The sequence below is a fragment of the Monomorium pharaonis genome, chromosome 6 (genome assembly GCF_013373865.1).
Source record: "Monomorium pharaonis isolate MP-MQ-018 chromosome 6, ASM1337386v2, whole genome shotgun sequence".
Classification (NCBI taxonomy): Eukaryota; Metazoa; Arthropoda; class Insecta; order Hymenoptera; family Formicidae; genus Monomorium; species Monomorium pharaonis.
Window position 1 is genome coordinate 9,193,568 of NC_050472.1, and position 22,356 is coordinate 9,215,923.

At 38.0% G+C, this 22,356-nt stretch overlaps 2 protein-coding genes and 1 long non-coding RNA gene across 15 annotated transcripts in view; 2 read left to right on the plus strand and 1 right to left on the minus strand.

Moving 5' to 3' along the window:
* LOC105837331 (fasciclin-1) overlaps positions 1-22,356 on the plus strand; it is a 412,374-nt gene that overhangs the window by 48,348 nt on the left and 341,670 nt on the right. The gene's annotated exons all lie outside the window — the stretch shown is intronic.
* LOC105833243 overlaps positions 1-22,356 on the plus strand; it is an 80,125-nt gene that overhangs the window by 31,586 nt on the left and 26,183 nt on the right. The gene's annotated exons all lie outside the window — the stretch shown is intronic.
* Positions 3,004-7,599, minus strand: LOC118646237. Of its 3 annotated transcripts, none has more exons than XM_036288710.1 (2): positions 6,399-7,599; positions 3,004-6,323 (listed from the first exon to the last, which is right to left on the minus strand). In XM_036288710.1, the coding sequence occupies exon 2, from the start codon at positions 4,129-4,131 to the stop codon at positions 3,016-3,018; it is 1,116 nt and encodes a 371-aa protein (XP_036144603.1). In that variant the 5' UTR covers positions 4,132-6,323; positions 6,399-7,599; the 3' UTR covers positions 3,004-3,015. The 3 variants fall into 3 exon arrangements, with proteins under 3 accessions (XP_036144603.1, XP_036144604.1, XP_036144602.1); XM_036288711.1 differs by having other exon boundaries at positions 3,004-5,184; positions 5,261-7,599; XM_036288709.1 differs by having other exon boundaries at positions 3,004-4,973; positions 5,047-7,597.

Sequence of the window (22,356 nt, forward strand, 5' to 3'; positions counted from 1 at the left end):
ATAATAAAAAACATCTTTATTATCCTTCCATCATCCTTAATATGTAATACATGTAAAAAATCTTATTTCATATAAGTTTAGATATATAAAATACGTGTGAAATATGAAATACATGAAACGCCGAAATATAAAATACAAAATAAGTGTAAAACGTATTATATATATATATATATATATATATATATATATATATATATATATAACACAAAATGAAAAATTATAAAATACATGTAAAATGTAAAATACATAAAACGCAAAGTATAAAATACTTGAATCGCAAAATGTAAAATTAATAAATATATGTAAAATGTAAAATACATTATATAAAATGTAAAATACGTGTACAATACAATATATATATATATATATTATAGGGGTATCCGCCAATGTCCCAACGGCAACGTTTCGGTTGAATCTGGTATTAGATATCGTTTATTGTCGTACGGACTTAGAGCGATTTTCTTTTCGGATACCGTGTATACTTCGTGCAACTTGGATCGTATACATGACTGGCGACGTGTCAGTTCGATTTCGTTGTGGAGACAGCGCGTGTAATCGTCAAATGTTATAGTTCGCGCGACGACGCTGCTCTTGACACCTTTAGCCTTTTTAGTATCCTTTTTCCCATCCACCTTCAACGCGTACATCTTTGCCCTAAGTCCAACGAACTCTGTCATGATGGCACCATTGTTCTCGTCTTTCATTAAACCTGATACTTTTTTATTCTCGAGAGGCATACCGTACGCGTTGTCGATCGGATAATCGCTCGTGTCGAATCTGGCAATATCACGCCTCATGTTTTCATAAATATTCTCACACTCGACGTGGTATACGAGACTGTCGGTGTCGGTGTACATAACTCTACATTTGTCGCGATACAGCGGTAGCATGTACTCGTGGTGAAATTCGTACAAGCAGATTTTTGATATGTCGAGTATACACATCCCTACGTAGATCGGTTTGTTGAATTTCACCTCGAGATTACGCAATTCGATAGCGATTAAACTCTCTGAAAATATGCTTCTACTGTGAAAATTCGGTTTAGCGATCATTGCTTCTGCACCATACCGTCCCTCCCATGTCATCAAAATTTTCACGTCAACGCGATTGCGTACATTTTCCATTGTTTTACCGAACACCGCGTTGTTCATGAGTTTATACAAATCTTTTTCAAAGTCGTTTTTCGCAAGAGTTCGAAATCGTGTATTTAATTCTATGTACTCGCGGAGCCATGCAGATTGAGCGAATTGTAATATACGATGTATTTTCGTTACGCGAAGACCGTGGCGCGTGCACTGCTGCAGGTTACGATAATGAATAATGTAACGCTTTTTATCGTAAACAGTTGCAAGCAGTTTCTCCTCTCGCGTACCGGGCGGCTTGTCGCGCGTTGGGCAGAATGGTAGATCGGCGTGCACGTCGTGAAGGTGTTGTGGATACTCGATATCGACTTCGAGAATGTAACCCGTGGGCGAATCTGTGGCAATCGCGTTTACGTCAAAATTTGAAATATCTTCAACCCATTGAAATTTAGCGTAAGGCAAAGGTTGACACATTGCCCATCCATACAAATTATTAACGTCAAAGTACATCAAATATGACGATGGTTTTGATAAATTGTACGATTGCATGTACTTATTATTAGCTCGCGCATATCTGCCTGAACATTGGCTGAGACCGTCACGTATACCGCGTTCTATAAACAATACCATATCGATATCTGTAAGTAGCTCAAAATTGACACGTGTATGTTTCAGCATGGCGTCCCACGTGAAACCCGGTAATGTGTAATAATGCGCGGGATCGAGACCATAACTTTTGATACACGTGTCGCGAAAATTTTCAAAAATATCAGCTAATAATAAAACATCTGTTTTCAAATATAAATCGCTATATTCGCCTAAGGTATGGATGGAGAATCGCCTCCAAACGTTTTCGGCGTGCATGTAATCGCTCTCAGATACCGTATCACCAGTCAAAGAACTGAAAAATGATTCGCGCGGCGGTAAACACGTGTCCTGCAGCTTATTTATGCAATCTACGTACTCGTAGGGAATACACCTTTTCGAGTTAATAAACTAAATTCTTCATTAGATAGGTTTGCAAATTCAGACCGTACAATTTTTAATTTATCGATATTGAGATACGATGCTAATTTATCGAGACTGGTGTTAAGGAATCTGTATGAATCTATAAATCGTAACCCTATATAATTTCGCGAGTCTTTTTCGGTAGTATCTTTAACAAATTTAGTAAAAGAAATATACTTTTCTTTTGTTATTGGTAGCAGATTAACGCAGCCTTTGAACGCGCTTGCTATTTCCTTTATTATAAAATGTGAATCGTAACCGGATAAATTGTGAAAAACTATTGGAATATAAAATGAATTTTTATAATTTAGATTACAATTTGAATGCGCGGGACCACGATATCTACCGGTTATATGACAATGATCGCGCACCCGCGTATCATCTGGCGTAAACGGTTTATCACAGATGTGACAATGCGTCGCGCTACGGTACGTCTGCCACTGTTCCTTCGACAACGTGTTCATGGGAACATTAGCGGATAAACGAGCCTTAACGTTATGCGCCAATTCTTCTAATTGTTTCGCGAACCATGATATGCAATCGGGATCACGATGAAACCGATACACGGATAACGCGTCGTCGTACGAGCATCGCACGTAGTATCCGATGCTGAATATCTGGTGATGCTGGTATATGTACGATTTTTGCTCCGTGTCAGGTTGCGTCTTCCGCAGTGTAGTCTCGAGGTCCGCGTAAACGACGAAGGGAAGTTGCTCCTTGTTCTTTGCGTTGCGAAAGCTCAGCCACTTGTCGTCCTCAGTAGGCAATCGGATAGCGCAGTCATTCATCCGTTGACAGTCTTTGCTATGGACATTCAACTTTTCCTTGGAATTGAAGTAATGTAGGCACCTGCAAAATAAATAGATTTTTTCATTTTTACTATTACTTATAAGATAAAAGAATCCGAGTTTCATTACTTGTATACTTACCGATCACAAATGTATACTTTTCCATTGTGTTTGCTCACTTGCGAGCTCACTAGGCGGGACAGATTCCTGATGCATGCAAAGTGGCCCATGCTGTCTTCGCCCGAATCTTGCACGTACAGAAGATTGGCGTGCTTCTCTTTCTTGTCTTTGGAGAGCTGCAGCGGAAGAATTTTATCCTTTTCGATCCCGTAGACGTTGACTGAAATGTCGTTGAGTCTCTCAAATTTTTCAATGTCCTTCAGAGCGATTGGAAACTCAATGTCGTCGAAATTCAGAATCTTTGTATAATGCGGATACGATGTCATTCTTTCACTATGCTTTTCTGCGGGATACAGAGCAGCTATCACCGACCACGCGAAGCATGCATAGTCTGTTGATTTCACGCTAACAACCGCACGTTTTGTTGCTATCTGCCGCGGTAATGTCACGTGATGCCCCGCATGCATAGGATTGTACTTGTTCACGTTTACGGTTAAATTTTGTATACGCGACAGCGCCCATCCACTATCGCCTTCTTCAAATTCTTCGAGCTTCGCTAACGTAACCTCGATAATGTACCGCTCATACCACTCGTCCAAGTCCGATGTTTTAAAGAGAGCGCTGTTTTTCGTGGTAATGCTTTTATTAGCATGTTTTTCACCTGTTACAAACTCACCGTTAAACGCGGTGTTCACTTTTAGACTGTTGTGTCTTTCTAGAGCGTCCCGCACTCGCTCGAGCACAATGTTTTTAGCTTTTTCTAAAAGTTGACGTGGTTCGATGTGATGCACATTAATTATTACACCGGTTAAGATACGGCTCTTGAACGCAGTATTTATTTCACGCCACTCAAGTCTCGCGTTATCGCTATTGTCACTAGTGCTCGCGTAATTACCACCTACGTGTATAAAACGTCTTTGCAGTCGCGTTTTTTCACCCTCGAGTCGCGCGATTCTCGCTACCAAAGATTGTCTCTGTCCAACAGCTAGTCGAAGACGCTTGGTACGATTGCGTTCCCCGAGCTGTTCGATGCATTCCTCACATTGTTGTAGCCATGTAAAAAATTCGCTCAATGTAGCAACTCCGTTTACTTGTTCTAAGAGTTCGCGTTCTACTTGTTCGAAATTTTCCATTATATGTAAAAAAACGCAGATTCGTTTAACCCGCGTTGAAAATTTGTGTAGGTTTCACGTTTTGACAAACCGACTATAACTCGAACCTATGATCCGTAGCTCTAAAGGGATGCTTTAAGGGTATCGTCATATATACCCATACTATTTGTAAATAGTCACGTGATCTTTGAAGTCTGTGGACCGCTTGAGCTTCGACATATGCTCAATCGTAATAAAGAAATTTTTGGAGAGTGAGTATTAAACGTATTCTTAAGTTTTTCAGCAAACATGTCAACTATGATATATATATATGATAATAATAATAATAATAATAATAATAATAATAATAATAATAATAATAATAATAATAATAATAATAATAATAATAATAATACGAGATAAAAAGTGAAAGGATAGTATGGTGATGAGTAGACAAATGTAAGAGAGACTGACTAAATTTTTATTTTTTTATTTTTTTATTTTTTTAAATAACATATATTCTTAATTAATTATTACATATAAAATAAAAAAATAGTTAATGCAAAAGTATAAATATAAAAATATAAATGTATGTTGTTTAAAAAAACTATTCTTAAATTTCTAAATCGCTGATTAGAGGCTCCAGACTCATTAATCGGTGCAATTTCATCGCGACTCCAATCTTCCAAATCCTCGTCAACCAGCGGCTCCATATTAAACAATTTGCGTAAATCAAATACGTCGGCCATGCCAAATTCTCCATAAGAATGGTTTATTAGATCATCATTATGGTCCTGATTGATCTTCCTAAAGTATTGCGTCCAGATTTTCTTTTCGATATTGATAAAGCCGGGGATGTGTATATCAGCGTAGGGAAACCACGGCTGTAAAAAATTTATAATTGTAATTATAATTATATATATATAATGACATTAAATTGAATAATCTACAACTTACCTGTGGTCCTACGGAACCGCGCACCGAAATTAAATTACTCAATGGTATATACATTTGATTTTGTTGTGGGAGTAGTGGTACCGTAATACTATTGGCAAATGTGACACCTGTAATTGGTGTCTCGTCTACGTATACAAACTGTAAAATTTTAAAAATTATTATTAAATCTATACACTTTACCGCACATAAAACTTGCACTGTCACTTATACTTACACCTTCTACTGGATATATAATCTGTACAGTACGCATCTTGCAATATATTTTAATAATTAAATTTCACTTTCAGAAAAACTTCGACGATTGAGCTGCGATCTCGAACGCTTGATCTTTTTGGTCTAAGAGTTACTCTAAGAGTCTCGCCATATATATATATCCATGCTACTTGTTTACAACTAATAAGCCTATGGGCTTCGACATATGAAAACGTGTTCAATTGTATCAAAAAATTTTTATTTTGGGGTAATATCAAACGCAACTGTAGGCTTTTCCGTCGAGCACGTCGGCAAAAGTATCCGAATGCAATAAAATTTAATATCGACGTGACGATAAAGTTTCGAGTCGAAGAAAATCTGTGTACACTGCCGGACAATGATTCAACCCATTCCATCCTAGCAAAATTTATATAGGACAAGTCCTAGATAAACTCGCTAGGGAATGGGCCGAATCATTGTTCGGCAGTGTACTTACATATCTTCGAATAAAATGACTACGTATTAAATGTTTTTGGGAACCGGAAATATCAATATTCGCAATAATAAAAAAAAAGATTAGATTTACAAAATAAATAAATATATATATATAAGATATTATGAAACTCCTTCCCTTATCTGACACCTGCGAGGCGGCGGATCCAAAGGATCTTCGAAAACATACCCTTCCCCCATCTCCTTCCCCCTAGTGACGTCATCCCCATTGTCTGGCTCAGAACCCGCCTATTACCTCTACTGGCGATCTTGCGAACTACTCGCGGCTATATGACTATACATGCAGTACATTAATTTACCCGATATGTTCAATCTCTGGAAGTTACCAATTAAAAAATTTTGTCATGGATTACAAAAAGAATGTAATTACAAGGTACTCGAAATTAGTTAATTTGTAATCACATTATATAAAAGAGAATCATTTTCTATTGGTGAACAAATTGTCTGACTAAAGATACATTTGCATTCTTCTACGGTAATAAATATATTTTTCTTTGGAGCAGTATTAAGTGCAGATCTTTTCTCATTTATTGTAGCCTTCTTTTAATTTATAAGCATACTGTTTTTCTTATCTGCAAAAATTCTTGATTGTGTACATTATTTGAAGAATGTATATTTATTATTTATACAATAAACTAATTAATTACCTTTTAATATACATTGCACAAGTTCATCTAACATACATGGACTAATTTTGGGTACCAATGTAATTACATTCTTTTTGTAATCTATGACAAAATTTTTCAATTGGTACCGCTTCATACATTGTTCTGAGTGTTTTTTAATTTGCCTCATTTCTGTTTAATATCAATGCATGTAGATCTTTCTATATCATCATTTCTGTCCTGTAAATTAAGTGAAAAATATTTGTTACATTAAAATTAAATAATTAAAAGTATAATAATACTTTTAATATATTTATATATAACTTTTACCTAATTAAATATATAAGAGCTTATGCAGTGCTTGCATTGTCCAGACTCGGCTTTACACAAACATGAACATTTAATAATTTTTTCATTAATATTTTTTATAATTTATATATTAATTTCATTACTGTATAAATTGCTTGACTTTAGACATAAAAATATTAAACTCGTTTTCTCTTTATCATCACCTGTGATGCCACTGTCATCGCGTTATCAAGTAATGTGCATTCACAACATTTCCCCCTTCAATATATTTGCAACTGCCCTCACCTGCGTAGTTTAATAAATAGGTTAAATTTACCAAAAAAGTCATTTTCTCTTAAGTTTTTTATGAAGCATTCAAACAGCATATCTTGGACCTATTTTTAGTTACCGTTTGCCTCCGCACCGTGGCGGCACCCATCGCTTAACATGACGAATACCAGACAGCATTGAGTTGTCACGAATCATGATGGTAGTAGATGGCTGTGCTTATCATACATTTCGGTCCTAGAGAAAATTACTCGGATAGCCATTATCGTAAACACCCAGCGTTGGGAATTCTCAATACTACCAACTTAACTTTTTTTCCCAACACCAGCTAAAACTATTTTCGAACGCAGGCTTTAAAGGTACAATTTCATGCGAGCGAAGCAAAGCTGGCTTTTACCCCCTCTCCATCCAATAAAAAGCAGCGTCGCTTAGCTATCGCAATTCGCCTCCTTCCTTTTCATGGAGCGAAGAAAAGCTGGCTTTTTATCCCCACTCCTATCTTTTTATGGAGTGTCTTCGCTGGCTTTCTGTTTATTTACTGTGTATTTGTATATAATCAGCATTGCAATCAACAAGAACTTGTTCTTGTTCCGAACCAGTAATCAGAGTTGCAAATAATTAATTAAATATTTCAATTAATTACATTGAAATTGAAGAATTAAAAGTCAATTTTAAATTAAATCTTATTAAATTAAAAATTAAAATGTAATTTACAATTACAACAAAATTTAATTGAGAATTAAATTTCAATTTTTAATTAAATTTTGTTGTAATTAAAAATTAAATTTTAATTATCAATTAAATAAAGTTTAATTAAAAATTAAATTTAATTCTTAATTAAATAAAATTTAATTAAGAATTAAAATTTAGTTCTCAATTAAATTTTATTTAATTAAAAATTAAATTTAATGCTCAATTAAATTTTGTTGTAATTGAAAATTAAATTTTATTTTTTAATTAAAAAAAATTTAATTTTTAATTACAACAAAATTTAATTAAAAATTGAAATTTAATTCTCAATTAAATTTTATTTAATCAAGAATTGAAATTTAATTTTTAATTAAACTAAATTTAATTAAAAAATTTTAATTTAATTCAATTATTAATCAATAATTAAATTATTTTGCAACTCTGTCTGTAATTAACCGCGTATAAAAATGAATTATAATCAGTATTATAGTCAGTACATCGCGTACTTCGAATATTACAGACGTACAGTAGCAGGTATAGTTGCCTCCATGAAGTAAGAATAAGGAGACTTATCTACATAGATTGAAAGTGGTCACGAAAAATGTTCCGTATGTGGCCAGGTTTGCCGAATGGAATAACTTGGACCATTTTGTCGCCATCTTGAAGTTCGTATATGTACATAAGTATTACATTTAGTTGAGGTAGTAATGAGTAAGTGTGTGTATGAAACATTACATACACACACTTACTTATTACTAACTCAACTAAACGTAATACTATGTACATATACAAATTTCAAGATGGCGACGAAATGGTCCAGGTTTTTCCATTTGGCAAACCTGGCCACATACGGAACATTTTTTGTAACCAACTTTTTCGTTCTACACTATAGAAGATACGTCTCCTTAGTCTTACTTCGTGGTTGCTTCGCTGTAAAGTTCGACTGTGTCGAACTTTGAGCATGCCTTCGCTGAGATGCGCTAAAACAGTCATTTTAACGAAAATCGATGGAGTAGGGGTAAAATCCAGCTTTGCTTTGCTCGCATGAAATTGCACGTTAAGGTGCAATTTCATGCGAGCGAAGCAAAGCTGGCTTTTATTCCCCTCTCTATCCAATAAAAAGCAGCGTCGCTTAACTATCGCTATTCGCCTCCTTCCTTTTCATGGAGCGAAGAAAAGCTGGCTTTTTATTCCTACTTTTATCTTTTTATGGAGTATGTCTTCGCTGGCTTTCTGTTTATTTACTGTGTATTTGTATACAATTAGCATTGCAATCAACAAGAACTTCCCAAATAGCACAAAATATTATCATAAATATTTATAAATACTTTACAAATTTATTTAAAAAAAAATTTTTTTTTTAATTATATAATTATTTTTCATAAATTATTTAGAAATGATACAAAAATTATTATTATCAACAATATATAGAATATACTATTAAAATGTACTAAAAAATATTTATGGTATATGAACTTTTGAAATATTTTTTATATTCTTTAATAATAATGGTATATTTATTTTAAATATTTTTATATTTATCATAATTTTTTTTATACCTAACAAATTTGGACATAAAAATATGTACAAAATATTTATCATAAATATTTTGCCTTCTTATAAATATTTTATAAATATTATTATAAATGTTTATAAATATTTTACAAATTTATTTTCAAAAAATATTTTTTAAAGATTATATAATTATTTTTCATAAACCATTTAGAAATGATACAAAAATTATTATCAATATTATATAGAATATATTTTTAAAATGTACTGAAAAATATTTATGGTATATGAACTTGAAATATTTTTTATATTTTTTGATAAATGGTATAAATATTTATTTTAAATATTTTCATAAATGTTTATTATAATTTTTTTTATACCTGACAAACTTGGACATAAAAATATGTACAAAATATTTATCATAAATATTTTTTCTTATAAATATTTTATAAATATTTTATAAATATTTTTTGTTATTTGGGATATATTATTATTTATATACTATGACATATATCAATTTTGTTTCAATATTTTTATATCCTATTAAAAATTAATATTTTTCCATTTTTATTTTATTCAAAATATATTTTATTATTTTACCTGTTCCATCATGACGTTAATTTTATATTTCGTATTTGGCGTGCTTCGCCGATAGTTGGACTGAGTCGAACTTTCAGCGTGTTTTAGCTGATACAGTCATATTGTCGAAAATCGAAGAAGAGGGGTAAATGCCAGCTTTTCTTCGCTCGCATGAAATTGCACCTTTATGTAGCGTGTTAGCTGCATCTTACTCTCGAGACAGTTAAGCCTTCTGCTCGCCTATCGGCGGCGCTGCGCACTAACTGGCGGGAAACAACGCAGTTTTTTCAGATACATGTACATTAAATTTACTTTAAATGTACACTAAATTTCATTAATCTATTGTGTCAGATTGTAGTTTATTTAAAAACGGTTAAAACCGGCAATAATTTATTTTAACGCACGCACAGATTGCTTCTAAAACAATTAAGGCCCGGTTATTCCACAACTCACGGTTAAATTAACTGGCCGATTATTCCATTGGAATTGACCAATCGTATTTGTTAATTTTGCTTAACGACAAATACGATTGGTCAATTCCAATGGAATAATCGGCCAGTTAATTTAACTGTGAGTTGTGGAACCGGGTCTAAGCCCGGATCTACAATAGGTGTAGTAAGCCTTATGCCATAAGAAATTGACCAATTATAATCGAAGAAGAGAAGAATAATCAAATATAATTGGTTAATTCCTTATGGCATAAGGCTTACTACACTATTGTAGATCCGGGCTAAGAAGGGGAGCGCCCCGATTGACCACGTCCCAATTGACCACCGCTTTTCTAATTGGCGGTCTAACGGAAAAACTCTAAGCATTCATTGCTGTAAATGGTTGTGGTCAATTGCAACGTGGTCAATCGGGGCGCTTCCGCTAAGAAGTCGATCTAAAAGCCAAAGAAAAAATTTTCGATATTACACCGAGCACTTGGTACGCGTATCAAGGGGTGCGTTCTTAAATTTGCAACGGATGTAGCCAGATACACAAGAATGTCATTCTATCTTTGTTCAACTTTCCGTAAGTAACAAAGATGGAATGACATTCTGGTGTATCTGGCTGCATCCGTTGCGAATTTAACAACGCACCCAAATAGTGAATTTAAGCTGATCAGCCAGTGATTAAACTAGAGCACTAAAAAAGTAGGTATTCTCACGTCCGCCATTTTTCTTCAAACTAGCAAGTAACTAGCATAATGTTTTACATATATAATACATCGCAATAACCTTTACAGTCTCAAGATCATAAATATCGTGTCTTCGTTTCATTGTCGCATAAAGTTTGGCGTTTCCAAAAATTATTGACGTATATACATATATACAAAACATACCTAATTTTTTATGCTAGTTAAAAGAAAAATGGCGGACGTGAGAATACTTACTTTTATAGTGTCTTAATTAAACACATTCACTAGTTATTTACTATTTGATACGCGTACCAAGTGCTCGGTGTAAGGTGCCTTTTGATGCTGACGCTCGACGTTTATTTTCAGAGCGTCCAAAAGATCACGTGACCATTTCGCTTGACGTTAGCGTCAAAAAAGTGAAGTTGAATTTGTCTAACAATTGTTGTATCCCTCGTCTCGGGATACAGTGCGGGATCGCTACCGATGACTCCTCTGGATCAGGTTTCCAAAAGATAACGCCGAGAGTTAATAACAAGAGATATATATTTATTCTTCCTCTACACTTTCTTGATCGAACCCGAAAGATGTATATCTAACTACAGTTGGTAGCTTCGACGAGCGACATATACTCGTCGCTATTATTATTAATTATGAGCCCATTCGTTCTCTTTCCTTAGCCTTTATATACTCAGCTATTCGGCTTGTTACTAAGGGATGTCACTCGCGGTCACGGGCCTTTGGCCCGTGCACTAGCTTAGCCAGCAATTGCTAGCTAGACGCATTCCACCGGAAATCAGGAGATTTTGGGTGGCGAAATGAGTAGTCACCGGATATGCTGCCCGGTGCGATGTCCGGTGTGAAGGCCGGTGTGATTCCCGGTAGCAAGGCCGGACGGTGATATCACGCGAGGTGTCACTCGACACCCTTATCGTTATTGCAAGTAAAGTTTGTGTGAGTGTCGCGCACTCACAACATCCCTCTCTCTTATTGAAAAGAAAACGAGGGGGCTGAGTTTTTGCAATTAATAGATTTCGCTTTTTTATCGCTTTTCGCGTAGTAAAAAGAAAACTATATATTAATTGCTATTTTCTTAGTGTTTTATACTAATAGTTACATACCATTTGTAGCTGGTATTGCTCGTTCTCAGATTCGCGTACACATAGATTTAAGACTTTTCGAGGCTGAACATGTTCATGTCTAGGGTTTCGTTTATGGCCTCTTCTTCGTCGAGGAATATCTCGATGCACTTCCGGCAGTCTCTGGCAGGGCACACGTTCATTAGCACTTTTCCGCATTTGAAACACTGGGTGATTGTTTCCCAATGTTCGTCAGGTGAGAGCTGCGTCCGGTATCCGTGTGCCGATGGATCTCGTATGGTGCAATAAAGCCGGTATCGTTGGCGATAACAGCTTCGGCACCATCTTCTCCAAGGAAACTCTGTTTCCACTAGACATCTCTCTGTTGGTTGGAGGCAGATGCTTCGTAGAAGTCTCCCGTACCTTTCTGGGTGGTCCAATGGGCGCACTCCATCGATGGGCTGACTGAGTTCAAATTTCACAGGAATTTTCATCCTGTCCTTATGCTGGAAACTCTATGTCACCGGGCTAATTTGCGGGGCTGGTTCCGCCTGGCTGCTGCTGTGTTCTTGAGCTTGAACTTTGTTTACTGTAACGACAGTATCGAGTCTTTGGGGCTCGATTGGGTCGTCAGTTTTTTATAATCTCGTAGAAAATAGAAGTGGTGGGGTGTAATTCCCTAAATCGGGCCATATATGGTCATAGTCAATTCAGCTGTGCACATCCGGTGTGTGAGCGAAATTTGCAGAAATAAGTTTTTTGATTCTTTGGTTCCGGTGTAACGCGATATATCGTGTGGTCTGATTTTGTTAATCTGAGACGTAGAGCTGTGCAAACTAATGCCACGCTTTTTTCCCCGCAGGAAACGATGGATCAAATTGTATATAGTATGTAATAATTACTATTACATATAGTTATTAATTACTATTACATATATATATATATATATATATATATTTTTGTGTGTTAGAAACGTGTGCTGTTGCTTCATTTTAGGATAGATCTCGGTATCGTATATTCTGTATCTATATCTAATGTAACCCGCTTATTGTTATTCCGCTTTTTCTTTTTTATTATAATAAATCCTATTACTACGGCTATTATTATTATTACAATTGTTGTTCCGCTTGTTGCCATTGGAAAAATAAAGTGTGGCGACTGAAAACTTGAACTTGAATTTTTATTTAGTTTGTTGTCTATCTCCTCTAATTTATCCTTGGAATTTTTTAATTCCGTCGGATTTGGTATAATATTTTTTAATTTTATTTCTTTGAGGCCTGTATCGTTTTCTAAGCCAGGCTTCTGTAGTAGTGAAATATTATACTGAGGTAGATATGATTCTACTCTTGTCTCATGTGACATCTTGGGTGATCTTATAATTGTATTTTCTGTTACTAACTTACAGTTATTTTTTAATGTAATTTTACCTACTTTTTCAATTGTTTCCTTTATTTTTCCGTGGTCTTTACAATGTAGAGTAATTACTTGTTTTCGTGGTAACGAGTATAGCCACGAGTGTGAATTACTTAGCGCTATCCATAGGCTGTGGTTCGACGTCGCATTTTTTATGTTACAATTTTTATAATGATCTTTAGTTTCTAGGTACATTTTTATTTCGCAGATAGAGTCTGGGTTTATTCGATATACGGGGTGATTTTCCGCGCATAGGTATTCGGTATTTATCTCTATGCATTTCCGCAGGTCGTTCTTTGCGAGGATTATGTAAGTACGCTGTTCTGTGTCTATTGCAATCAGGGGGTTGTTAATTTCTATGAATGAGAAAATGTTGTTCTGACTTGGGATAGGTAACGGAATTACGCTTAGTATTTCGTATTTTGGCATCAAAATTAAAGGGAATCGTAAAATAGTATATATATTTATTTGGTCGCAGTATGCGCCTACTGTCGCAAATTTCTCTATTGTCGACCATTCATTCTCTTTTATTCTGAATGGGAAGTAGAGTCCTTCGGGCAATTGCGAGCTAGCGTCTTTAAGTGATTCTATTATTATTGAAATGGGTGTTAAACGAGGATGCAGAATTCCTTCTTTCAAAAACGTTAAGTATTCTAGTACGTCTTCTGCGTCGCGTGTTAGATCAGACAGTACCGCGTTAATTATTATAAAATTTTCGTGTAGGTTACTTTGGCGTTCATCTTCTAATAATTTTGTTCTTAGTTTGTCTGTCACGTCCGCGAGAGTATTTTCGTTTTGTCGAATAGTTCTTTCACTGTTATCAATGTGGGCGATAGTGGCTTGCATTGTTTTTATTTGGTTTTTTATTGCGTGTTTGTTTAATTCCTGTGAGTCGTGTAATACCGTTAATTGTTCGTTAATTAATTTTTCGTCGTTTGCGTCCATTGTACCAAACAATGATTTTGCGACTGACTCTATCCCGTCGATTAATCCTCTTCTGTGTATTCTTATATTGTATGTTGAGTTTATGCGTTCTACTAGTTTATTAGTTTTTTCACACCCTTTTGCAATGACGCTGTGTAAATTTTCACATGTTTCTTTACCTATGACTGCTATCATTTTGCATAGATTATCCGTTTTGCGTACGTATTTTTCTACCTGTGTGAGTCGTTTTGATAGTGACGTCACGTCTATCTTGATGACTACCTTCCAAAAAGATTCAACCTCATGTAATCCTCCTAGCTTTTCAAAATATATCCCTGGATGATGCGTAAATTTTTCTATTTCATATGGCGCCTTTATGTCCGAGTCTTCTGCGGAACTTAGCGTCACCCAGATTATAAATCTGTAATTATTTTGTTTTCTTAAAAAAAATTTTTTTTTTTTGTGATATGTATTATATTTAATTGCTACAAAAGTATTTTTATAATGTGATCGCTGTGGGACCGTGGGAGCGGAAAGGGATTCTCAAGTTTAGATGGGGGCGGAAAAGAATTCTCCAATTTGTATCGTTTATTATTTCGCGCTTCAAAATGTGTCATATTTTCGTTTCCGTTGCCTGTGTTTCTCGTTGATTCCTCATTTTTTTATCGCTGCTTAGCGTTGCATCCTGTTATCTGTTTACACCTTCTTTCGTGTGTCTTTTCTCCTCTGGACGATCCGACCCTTTAGTCTCCTGTCGGCTGTTCGTGCGTTTGCTTTGAAGTTTGTTTTTATAATCATGTCTCGTCGTGAATTTTTCTTTGCGTCTTCCAGTGAGGAAAGTGCTGAGGAGAGTGAAAACAGTTTTGACGACTTCAGCGATCTTGACACTGTGGCTCTTTTGGGCGAAAGTTTTTCGTCCGTTGATGAGGAGTGCACGGGTGCCGCTGAGCCGTTGCTCGTCAACGGGTTTGAACATTTGTCAGACCCTGATAGTGCTCCTTATGACGATTTGGACCTATTTATGGACCTTTCGCAGGAGTCCGAGATGTTTGTACCCGCCGGTGCGGAGGGTGACGTGGTCTCGGAGAGTTTTCCGAGCGAAGAGCTTGAGGAAGTGGTAATACCCGGTCCTTTGCTTGCTCGTTTTTTGACGAGCGATTTTGGTGACGAGTTCGAGGACAATCTCGACCTTGAATTTGAATTTGCCGTGGACCTTTATTTACGCGGGGGGAACTTGCCGCATCTGGATCTTCCGCCGGAGGATCCAGACATGGACGCGGTTGACTAATCCGTGCATGGATACTTTGTAGTGGTAGTATAGTAGTTTGTAGTGGGTAATTTAGTTTTAGTGTTTAGTTTAGTTTTAGTGTATAGTTCCTCTTTTGCTGACTGCTGTTATGGATTATGTTCCTGGTTGGCGATCTTCGTTTCGGTGAGTCCAATTTTTTTTTTTATTCTTTATTTTTGTTGTGAGTGTGTGTGCATGTGAGCATGTTTTTTATCCTCTCTTTTGACCGCGGGTTAGGCTTCAATAAACGGTTTCAGACGGTTTACGTGTACGCGCGTCGTTGTCCTCCCTCGCTTTATTGTATAGTTTATATTAGAATGTTTTTCGGTTACCGTATACGGTCCGGTCCATTGCGCGTCGAGTTTCTTCGATCTTCCGCGTCGGAGCGTTTCGTCGTAAAGTAATACTTTTTTGCCGACTTTAAATCTTATTTCTTTTGTCTTTTTATCGTACTGCGTCTTGGCCTTGGCCTTTTCGTCTTTTATATTTTCGCGTGCGACACGATTAGTAGCCCTTAACCTTTCCCGTAATTCCTGCGCGTAATCGTCGTAGTTGTAGGTAGGTTTAGGCGGTTTTGTCAGGGCCGTTGGCAGTTTTGCCTGTCGACCGTAGATTAATTCAAACGGTGTGTACCCTGAGGCGTTGTATTATATGTGTGCATCGCGTACGGGATCCATTTGTCCCAATCGGTTTGGTCCTTATTTATATAATGTCGCAGGTATTCTGCTAAGGTCCGATGTGATCGCTCGAGGATACCATTGCTCTCGGTATGCGGTAGTCTGAATTTTATTTATCTTCAGTAGCTTGCACGTATTCTTGAAAATTTCGCTCAGGAAGTTGGTGCCTTGGTCGGTCAGTACGTATTCTGGCGTTCCGTATTCCAGGACGATCTTCGTGACAAATTCTTTGCTCACGGTATTTGCTTCCTGGTTCGGTATAGGTATCGCCTTACTAAATTTTGTAAGATGATCTTGGAATGTCAGTAGGTACCGATTTTCATTTTTTGTCAGCGTTAGTGGTCCCACTATATCCAGCGCACATTTTTCGAAAGGTCGGCTAGGCGTGTCCGTGACGACAAGAGGAGCTTTTATTCTCCGAGAAAGTTTATTCTTCTGACAAAGCTTACATTTTTTAATGTATCGCTCTACATCGGCCGTTAATCCGGGCCAATTATGTGTCAATCGTATTCTTTTTATTGTTTTCTCAATTCCTTGGTGCCCTCCCGTAGGTGCATCATGATATTCATATAGAATTTGTTTTTTCTTTTCTTCTGTGTATGCTGGTTTGCATACGTTGTCCTCTTCCTTTTCATCTTCTGTAGATGCACGTGCGTATTCGCCGTCTTCGTCTAGTGTGAGGATTTTATTAGCTGCTTCTGTAACGTGAGCTTCTCGCTTCACGTTGCGACTTAGCGCGTCGGCGTTCGCGTTTGCTCGACCAGCCTTATGAATAATTTCGTAATCATATTCCTCTAGTTTTAATCGCCATCGGATCAATCTTGATCCGGGGTCATTTACGTTAAATAACCATATGAGGGGTTTGTGATCGGTTACGATTTTGAATTTTGTCCCATAGACATACGGCCGAAAGTGTTTTACAGCCCATACTATTGCAAGTAATTCTTTCTCTGTCGTGCTGTAGTTTTGCTCGGCACGGTTTAATATTCTGCTCGCGTAAGCAATGGGACGGTCTTTTCCTATCGGTCCCTGTGACAGTACGGCTCCTATTGCATAATCTGAGGCGTCGGTAGTTACATTGAATTCTTTTGCAAAGTCTGGGTATTGAAGAACGGGCGCCGTGGTTAGTTTTTCTTTTAATGTGTTGAAAGCTATTTGCTGTTCGGCAGTCCACGCGAATGTTTCCGTCTTTTTTGTTAATTTTGTTAATGGTTTCGCGATCTTGGAAAAATCGCTGATAAATTTTCGGTAATATCCGGCCAGGCCTATAAATGATTGGATATCTTTGACCTTTTTAGGCTCCGAAAAATCTTCTATTTTTGCCGGCTTGCAATTTTGCCGGGTCTGGCGATATTCCATCTTCGGAAATTACATGTCCTAGGTAATTTACTTCCTTGCGCAGAAACTCGCACTTGTCCGGTTGCAATTTTAAGTTCGCTTTTTGTAGGCGTTGCAATACTTCCGTTAGGCGTTTATTATGGTCGTTTAGACTCGATCCGTATATCACTATGTCATCGAGATATACTAGGCATCTGAGTCCTTGAATTCCCATGAGTACCGAGTTCATCAGCCTCTGGAAGGTGGCTGGCGCATTTTTTAATCCAAAGGGCATCCGATTATATTTATAATGTCCGTATGGTGTCGAGAATGCTGTCTTTTGTTTATCTGGCTCAGCCATCGGTATCTGATGATACCCCGACGCTAAATCTAGCGTCGAAAAATATTTGGCGTTTCCCAGTTGATCTAATATTTCCTCAATATTGGGTAGGGGGAAAGACTCGCCAATTGTCAGATCATTAAGCTTTCGGAAGTCGATCACGATTCGGAGCTTTGGTTTTCCAGACGAGTCAGCTTTTTTGGGTACCACTAGTGGGGGTGCATTCCATTGGCTCGTGCTGGCTCTGATAATGCCATCATGCAGCATTTGTTTTATCTGTGTATTCACCTCTTCCTTATGCTTTGCGGGGAGGCGATACGGCCGTACGTTGACCGGCGATGAGTCGGCTTGTGTACGTATTTCGTGTTTCACTGCTGCAGTGCATGTCAGTGGTTCTCTACTTAGGTGGAAGGTATCTTGGTATTCTTCGCATATCCGTGTGGGTGCCTGTCGTTCTTCCGAATTGAGATGCTGGGTACGCAATGTTTGTCAGATCCGTTTGCTTCGTGGGAGTTTATCCGCACGTTCCGCCTTGTTGATAACCGCGTATATTTGATGATCACTTTCGTCGGGATCTTCTATGGTCACGTGTGGCGTGCCTATCTCTACCGGCTTTTCTGTGGTATTTATGATGCTGACTACGCATGCAAAATCCTTCGGCTCGACCATGCATCGACCGATATATACGCCGGGCTTAGTTTCTTTTGCTTGGATTACTCCGGGCTGATTTCGGTTAGTGGTTGCTCGGACAATAGTCTCACTGCGCGGTTGTAGAATTATCTTACCGTAAGGTTTTATTTTGAAAGTGACGCCGGCGATGTTCAATTGTTGCTTGTCGTAATCGCAAATCACGCGGTGGTTTTTCATGAAGTCGAGTCCCAGTATTCCATCGTACTCCATGGGGAAGTCATCCTTGACCACGTACATGGTGTGTTTTAATACTTGTTCGCCTAGATTAATGTGGGCCTGCATGCTTCCAATGGTGTACATTTTGTGCCCCGTTATTTCTGCAAGGGTGATTTTTTCGGGGGAAATTCTAGTTTTCCCTTTCAAGTTTTTTACCTTGATGAGTGAAAGGGTTGCGCCCGAATCGAAAAGCATGTTAATTTCTCCCGAGCGCGTCTCTCGTATCGGAAGCGTGATTTGGTCTAGGCCGCTGCTCGGCTGGGCGGCTCGAGTTACTTGCGCGACCTGATACGTCTGAGCGCGCTTATCTTTCTTTCCGGCTGTTTTCCTTTCGTTTTCGCTACTAGACTCGGATCCGGAATTCTTCTTTCTACGCGGTTCGATCGCTTTTCTAGGGTTGTTATTTTTATTCCCATTATTTTGTGGTCGAGGAGGGTGATATGACGTTTTGTTGCGAGGTCTCTCGTTCAAATGCCAACACTCGGTTTGTGTGTGGCCACGTTTTTTGCAATGCTTGCAGAATTTCTCTACGGTATTTATACGTGTTTTATCAGGTTGTGGTAGTGCGAACCGGTTCGAGTAACGACTGTTACGACAGTCTTTTCCGTGATGTCCTAACTTTCCGCACTTTCGACATTGTAGCTTATTTTTGTAATTATCTGCGGCCGGCATATAATATTTGGGTTTTGGGCGGGAAACTGTCGTTCCCTTTATTCGTTCTTCTGCGGTCGCGGCAGCTATCGCATCCTGCAACGTTGCACAGCCTCGTGATCTGACTACGGCTTTTGTGTCGTTGTTTAGCCCTATCTGATAATTCTCAAGCGCTTGTTGTTGTAGGATATCTAATATCGCGCGTTTATTTTCCGTTGTGTAATGTTGTTGATCCTCTATCATGGACTCGTACAAATCCATTGTTAGTTTGTCTGCTCTAAGTCCGTAGGTTCGCGCATTTTCTCCGGTTCTTTGTTTGAGAGTATTAAATTCAATTTGTAAATGTGTGGTGCTCTTTTTACTCACGTAGCACGCTTCTAATTCCTGTCTTAGTTGTTCAAAATCGCAAATTTTTCGCGTTTGGAAGTCCAACATTGCGCGTCCTTTCAATTTGGTGCATAAGATAGCTCCTAACAAAGTTACCTCATCGTTCGGGTCGATGTTTTCGACCGCATATGTCATTGCGCTTAGAAACTCTTGTAGTTTGCTTGCATTCCCGTCGAATTCAGGGATCATGCAGCGTGCTTCTTTTAACGGTAGGGACCCGCGACCTCGCTGGTGGCGAACATCATCGTGATCTACCTAGGTTGTGTCTCTCCTGCTGAGTCGCGATGGTCGATAGTCGTGAATGCGCTGAGTGTGTACTTGCGTTTCCCGTACGGCGTCTATGTCTGTTTGTAACCGACGTAATTCTTGAATCACCGCGCGCAGAGTGTCCCGGACTTTATTGTCTTTCTCTTGCGCTACGTTTGGCGGTGCTGCTCGTGCAACTGGGTTTTCGCGAACTTCTTGGTGTATTTCTTGAAGTTCTCGCTCTGCGTCGGCTATGAAATGTTGAGCCTCTGATTGTTGAGTTCCCGAGGGTTGGGCTTGTTCGTTGGTACTCATTTTGTATCTCTCAAAAATTTCTTCAGGGTTAAAGATATCGGATTCGTATGAGGTCAGTGAAAATTCACCTCGTGAAGATACGCGGCTCGGAGTACGACTAACGTACGGTCTCGTTCGTCTGTCCACACGTTCCCGTCGTGTCACGTCAACTGCGTCGGTGGAAAATAAACTGGCGTCGAGGGCCCCGAAAGGAAATTCTCGCTCACGTATGACGTGCTCGGGTAGCTCGCTATCGCCGTCTAGGAGACGCCCTAAGGCCCTGCGATCGTTATCTCGATCCTCGCGGAGGGCCTGTGCCGCTCGCCACGCTAATTCTAACTCGCGATAGTGTATGGATTGCGCCGCCGTTGCACTGAATAGCCACGATTCGTTTCTTATCGGTGTACTATTGTCGTCGGACATTCGCTATCGCGAGTTTTTTTTTTTTTGTTTTTTTGTATACAAAATAGTTTTGTGGACTTACATTATTGCGATGTATCGCCGCATGTTGTCCGTCGCTCAGCTGCTAGTGGCTGGTGCGTCACGTTGCGGTAGGTCGGTGTCATCTTAGATAACACCGCTATCGCTGTTGTCCGGTGCTATCTTCCTTCCTTGTCTCGGATGATCAGCAGGTCGGCTTCGTTGCGCCTCGGGTGAATTGTTGCCCTGGCTTTAATGTTTCTCTTCGGCGGTTTTCCTCTGTATGTTGAGTCCGTTAGGGAGCGTTTTTTCCTTTTCGGTATCTTTCGGCAGTGAATCCCACCGCTGCCACCAATTTGTTGTATCCCTCGTCTCGGGATACAGTGCGGGATCGCTGCCGATGACTCCTCGGGATCAGGTTTCCAAAAGATAACGCCGAGAGTTAATAACAAGAGATATATATTTATTCTTCCTCTACACTTTCTTGATCGAACCCGAAAGATGTATATCTAACTACAGTTGGTAGCTTCGACGAGCGACATATACTCGTCGCTATTATTATTAATTATGAGCCCACTCGTTCTCTTTCCTTAGCCTTTATATACTCAGCTATTCGGCTTGTTACTAAGGGATGTCACTCGCGGTCACGGGCCTTTGGCCCGTGCACTAGCTTAGCCAGCAATTGCTAGCTAGACGCATTCCACCAGAAATCAGGAGATTTCGGGTGGCGAAATAAGTAGTCACCGGATATGTTGCCCGGTGCGATGTCCGGTGTGAAGGCCGGTGTGATGCCCGGTAGCAAGGCCGGACGGTGATATCACGCGAGGTGTCACTCGACACCCTTATCGTTATTGCAAGTAAAGTTTGTGTGAGTGTCGCGCACTCACAACACAATTAGCGTCGGTCGCTGGATTATGTTTGATCATCCCGATTCAAATTTTGCCTCGATAATAAAAAATGAACTCTGACGTACGTAAAATATTTGTTGTATTAATTTAAATTTGATGCATTTTAGGATGAATCTATCAATCTTGTCCAAACTTGTGGGTTATGCGAAACAATCTGCGATAAAGCAGATATCGCAGAACATGATTGTTTACAAGGCTATACACAATATATAACTGATCCTGATATACTGTATTTTTATCTTTTATTAGGTTAATTATTTTTTATAATTGTTATATGTTAAAATCTACATATTTTATATTTTATATTTACTTAACATATATTTATATTTGTTATTTGGTACATATTATTTAATATTTTGCAGATGATGGAGTGACCGTAATAAAAAACAGAGTGCCAAACATAAATAAAAAACAAACAGTGATAACGCAATTGCACAAGAAAAATACAAGTAATTTAATAATTGTATCAAAATAATGTGAAACTTTTTTGTTTATAATATATTTAAATTTTATGTCTAGATTTTGTTACGCCAATACAAGGAATACTATCTGAGCAAAATTTTTGTGCAAATCAAAGTTTTTTTTCCGCTTATTTTCTTGTTTTTTCTTATTAATGATTGTCACACACTCATTTAGCCATGTATTATATTTGTATGTATACGACATTTTTATATTA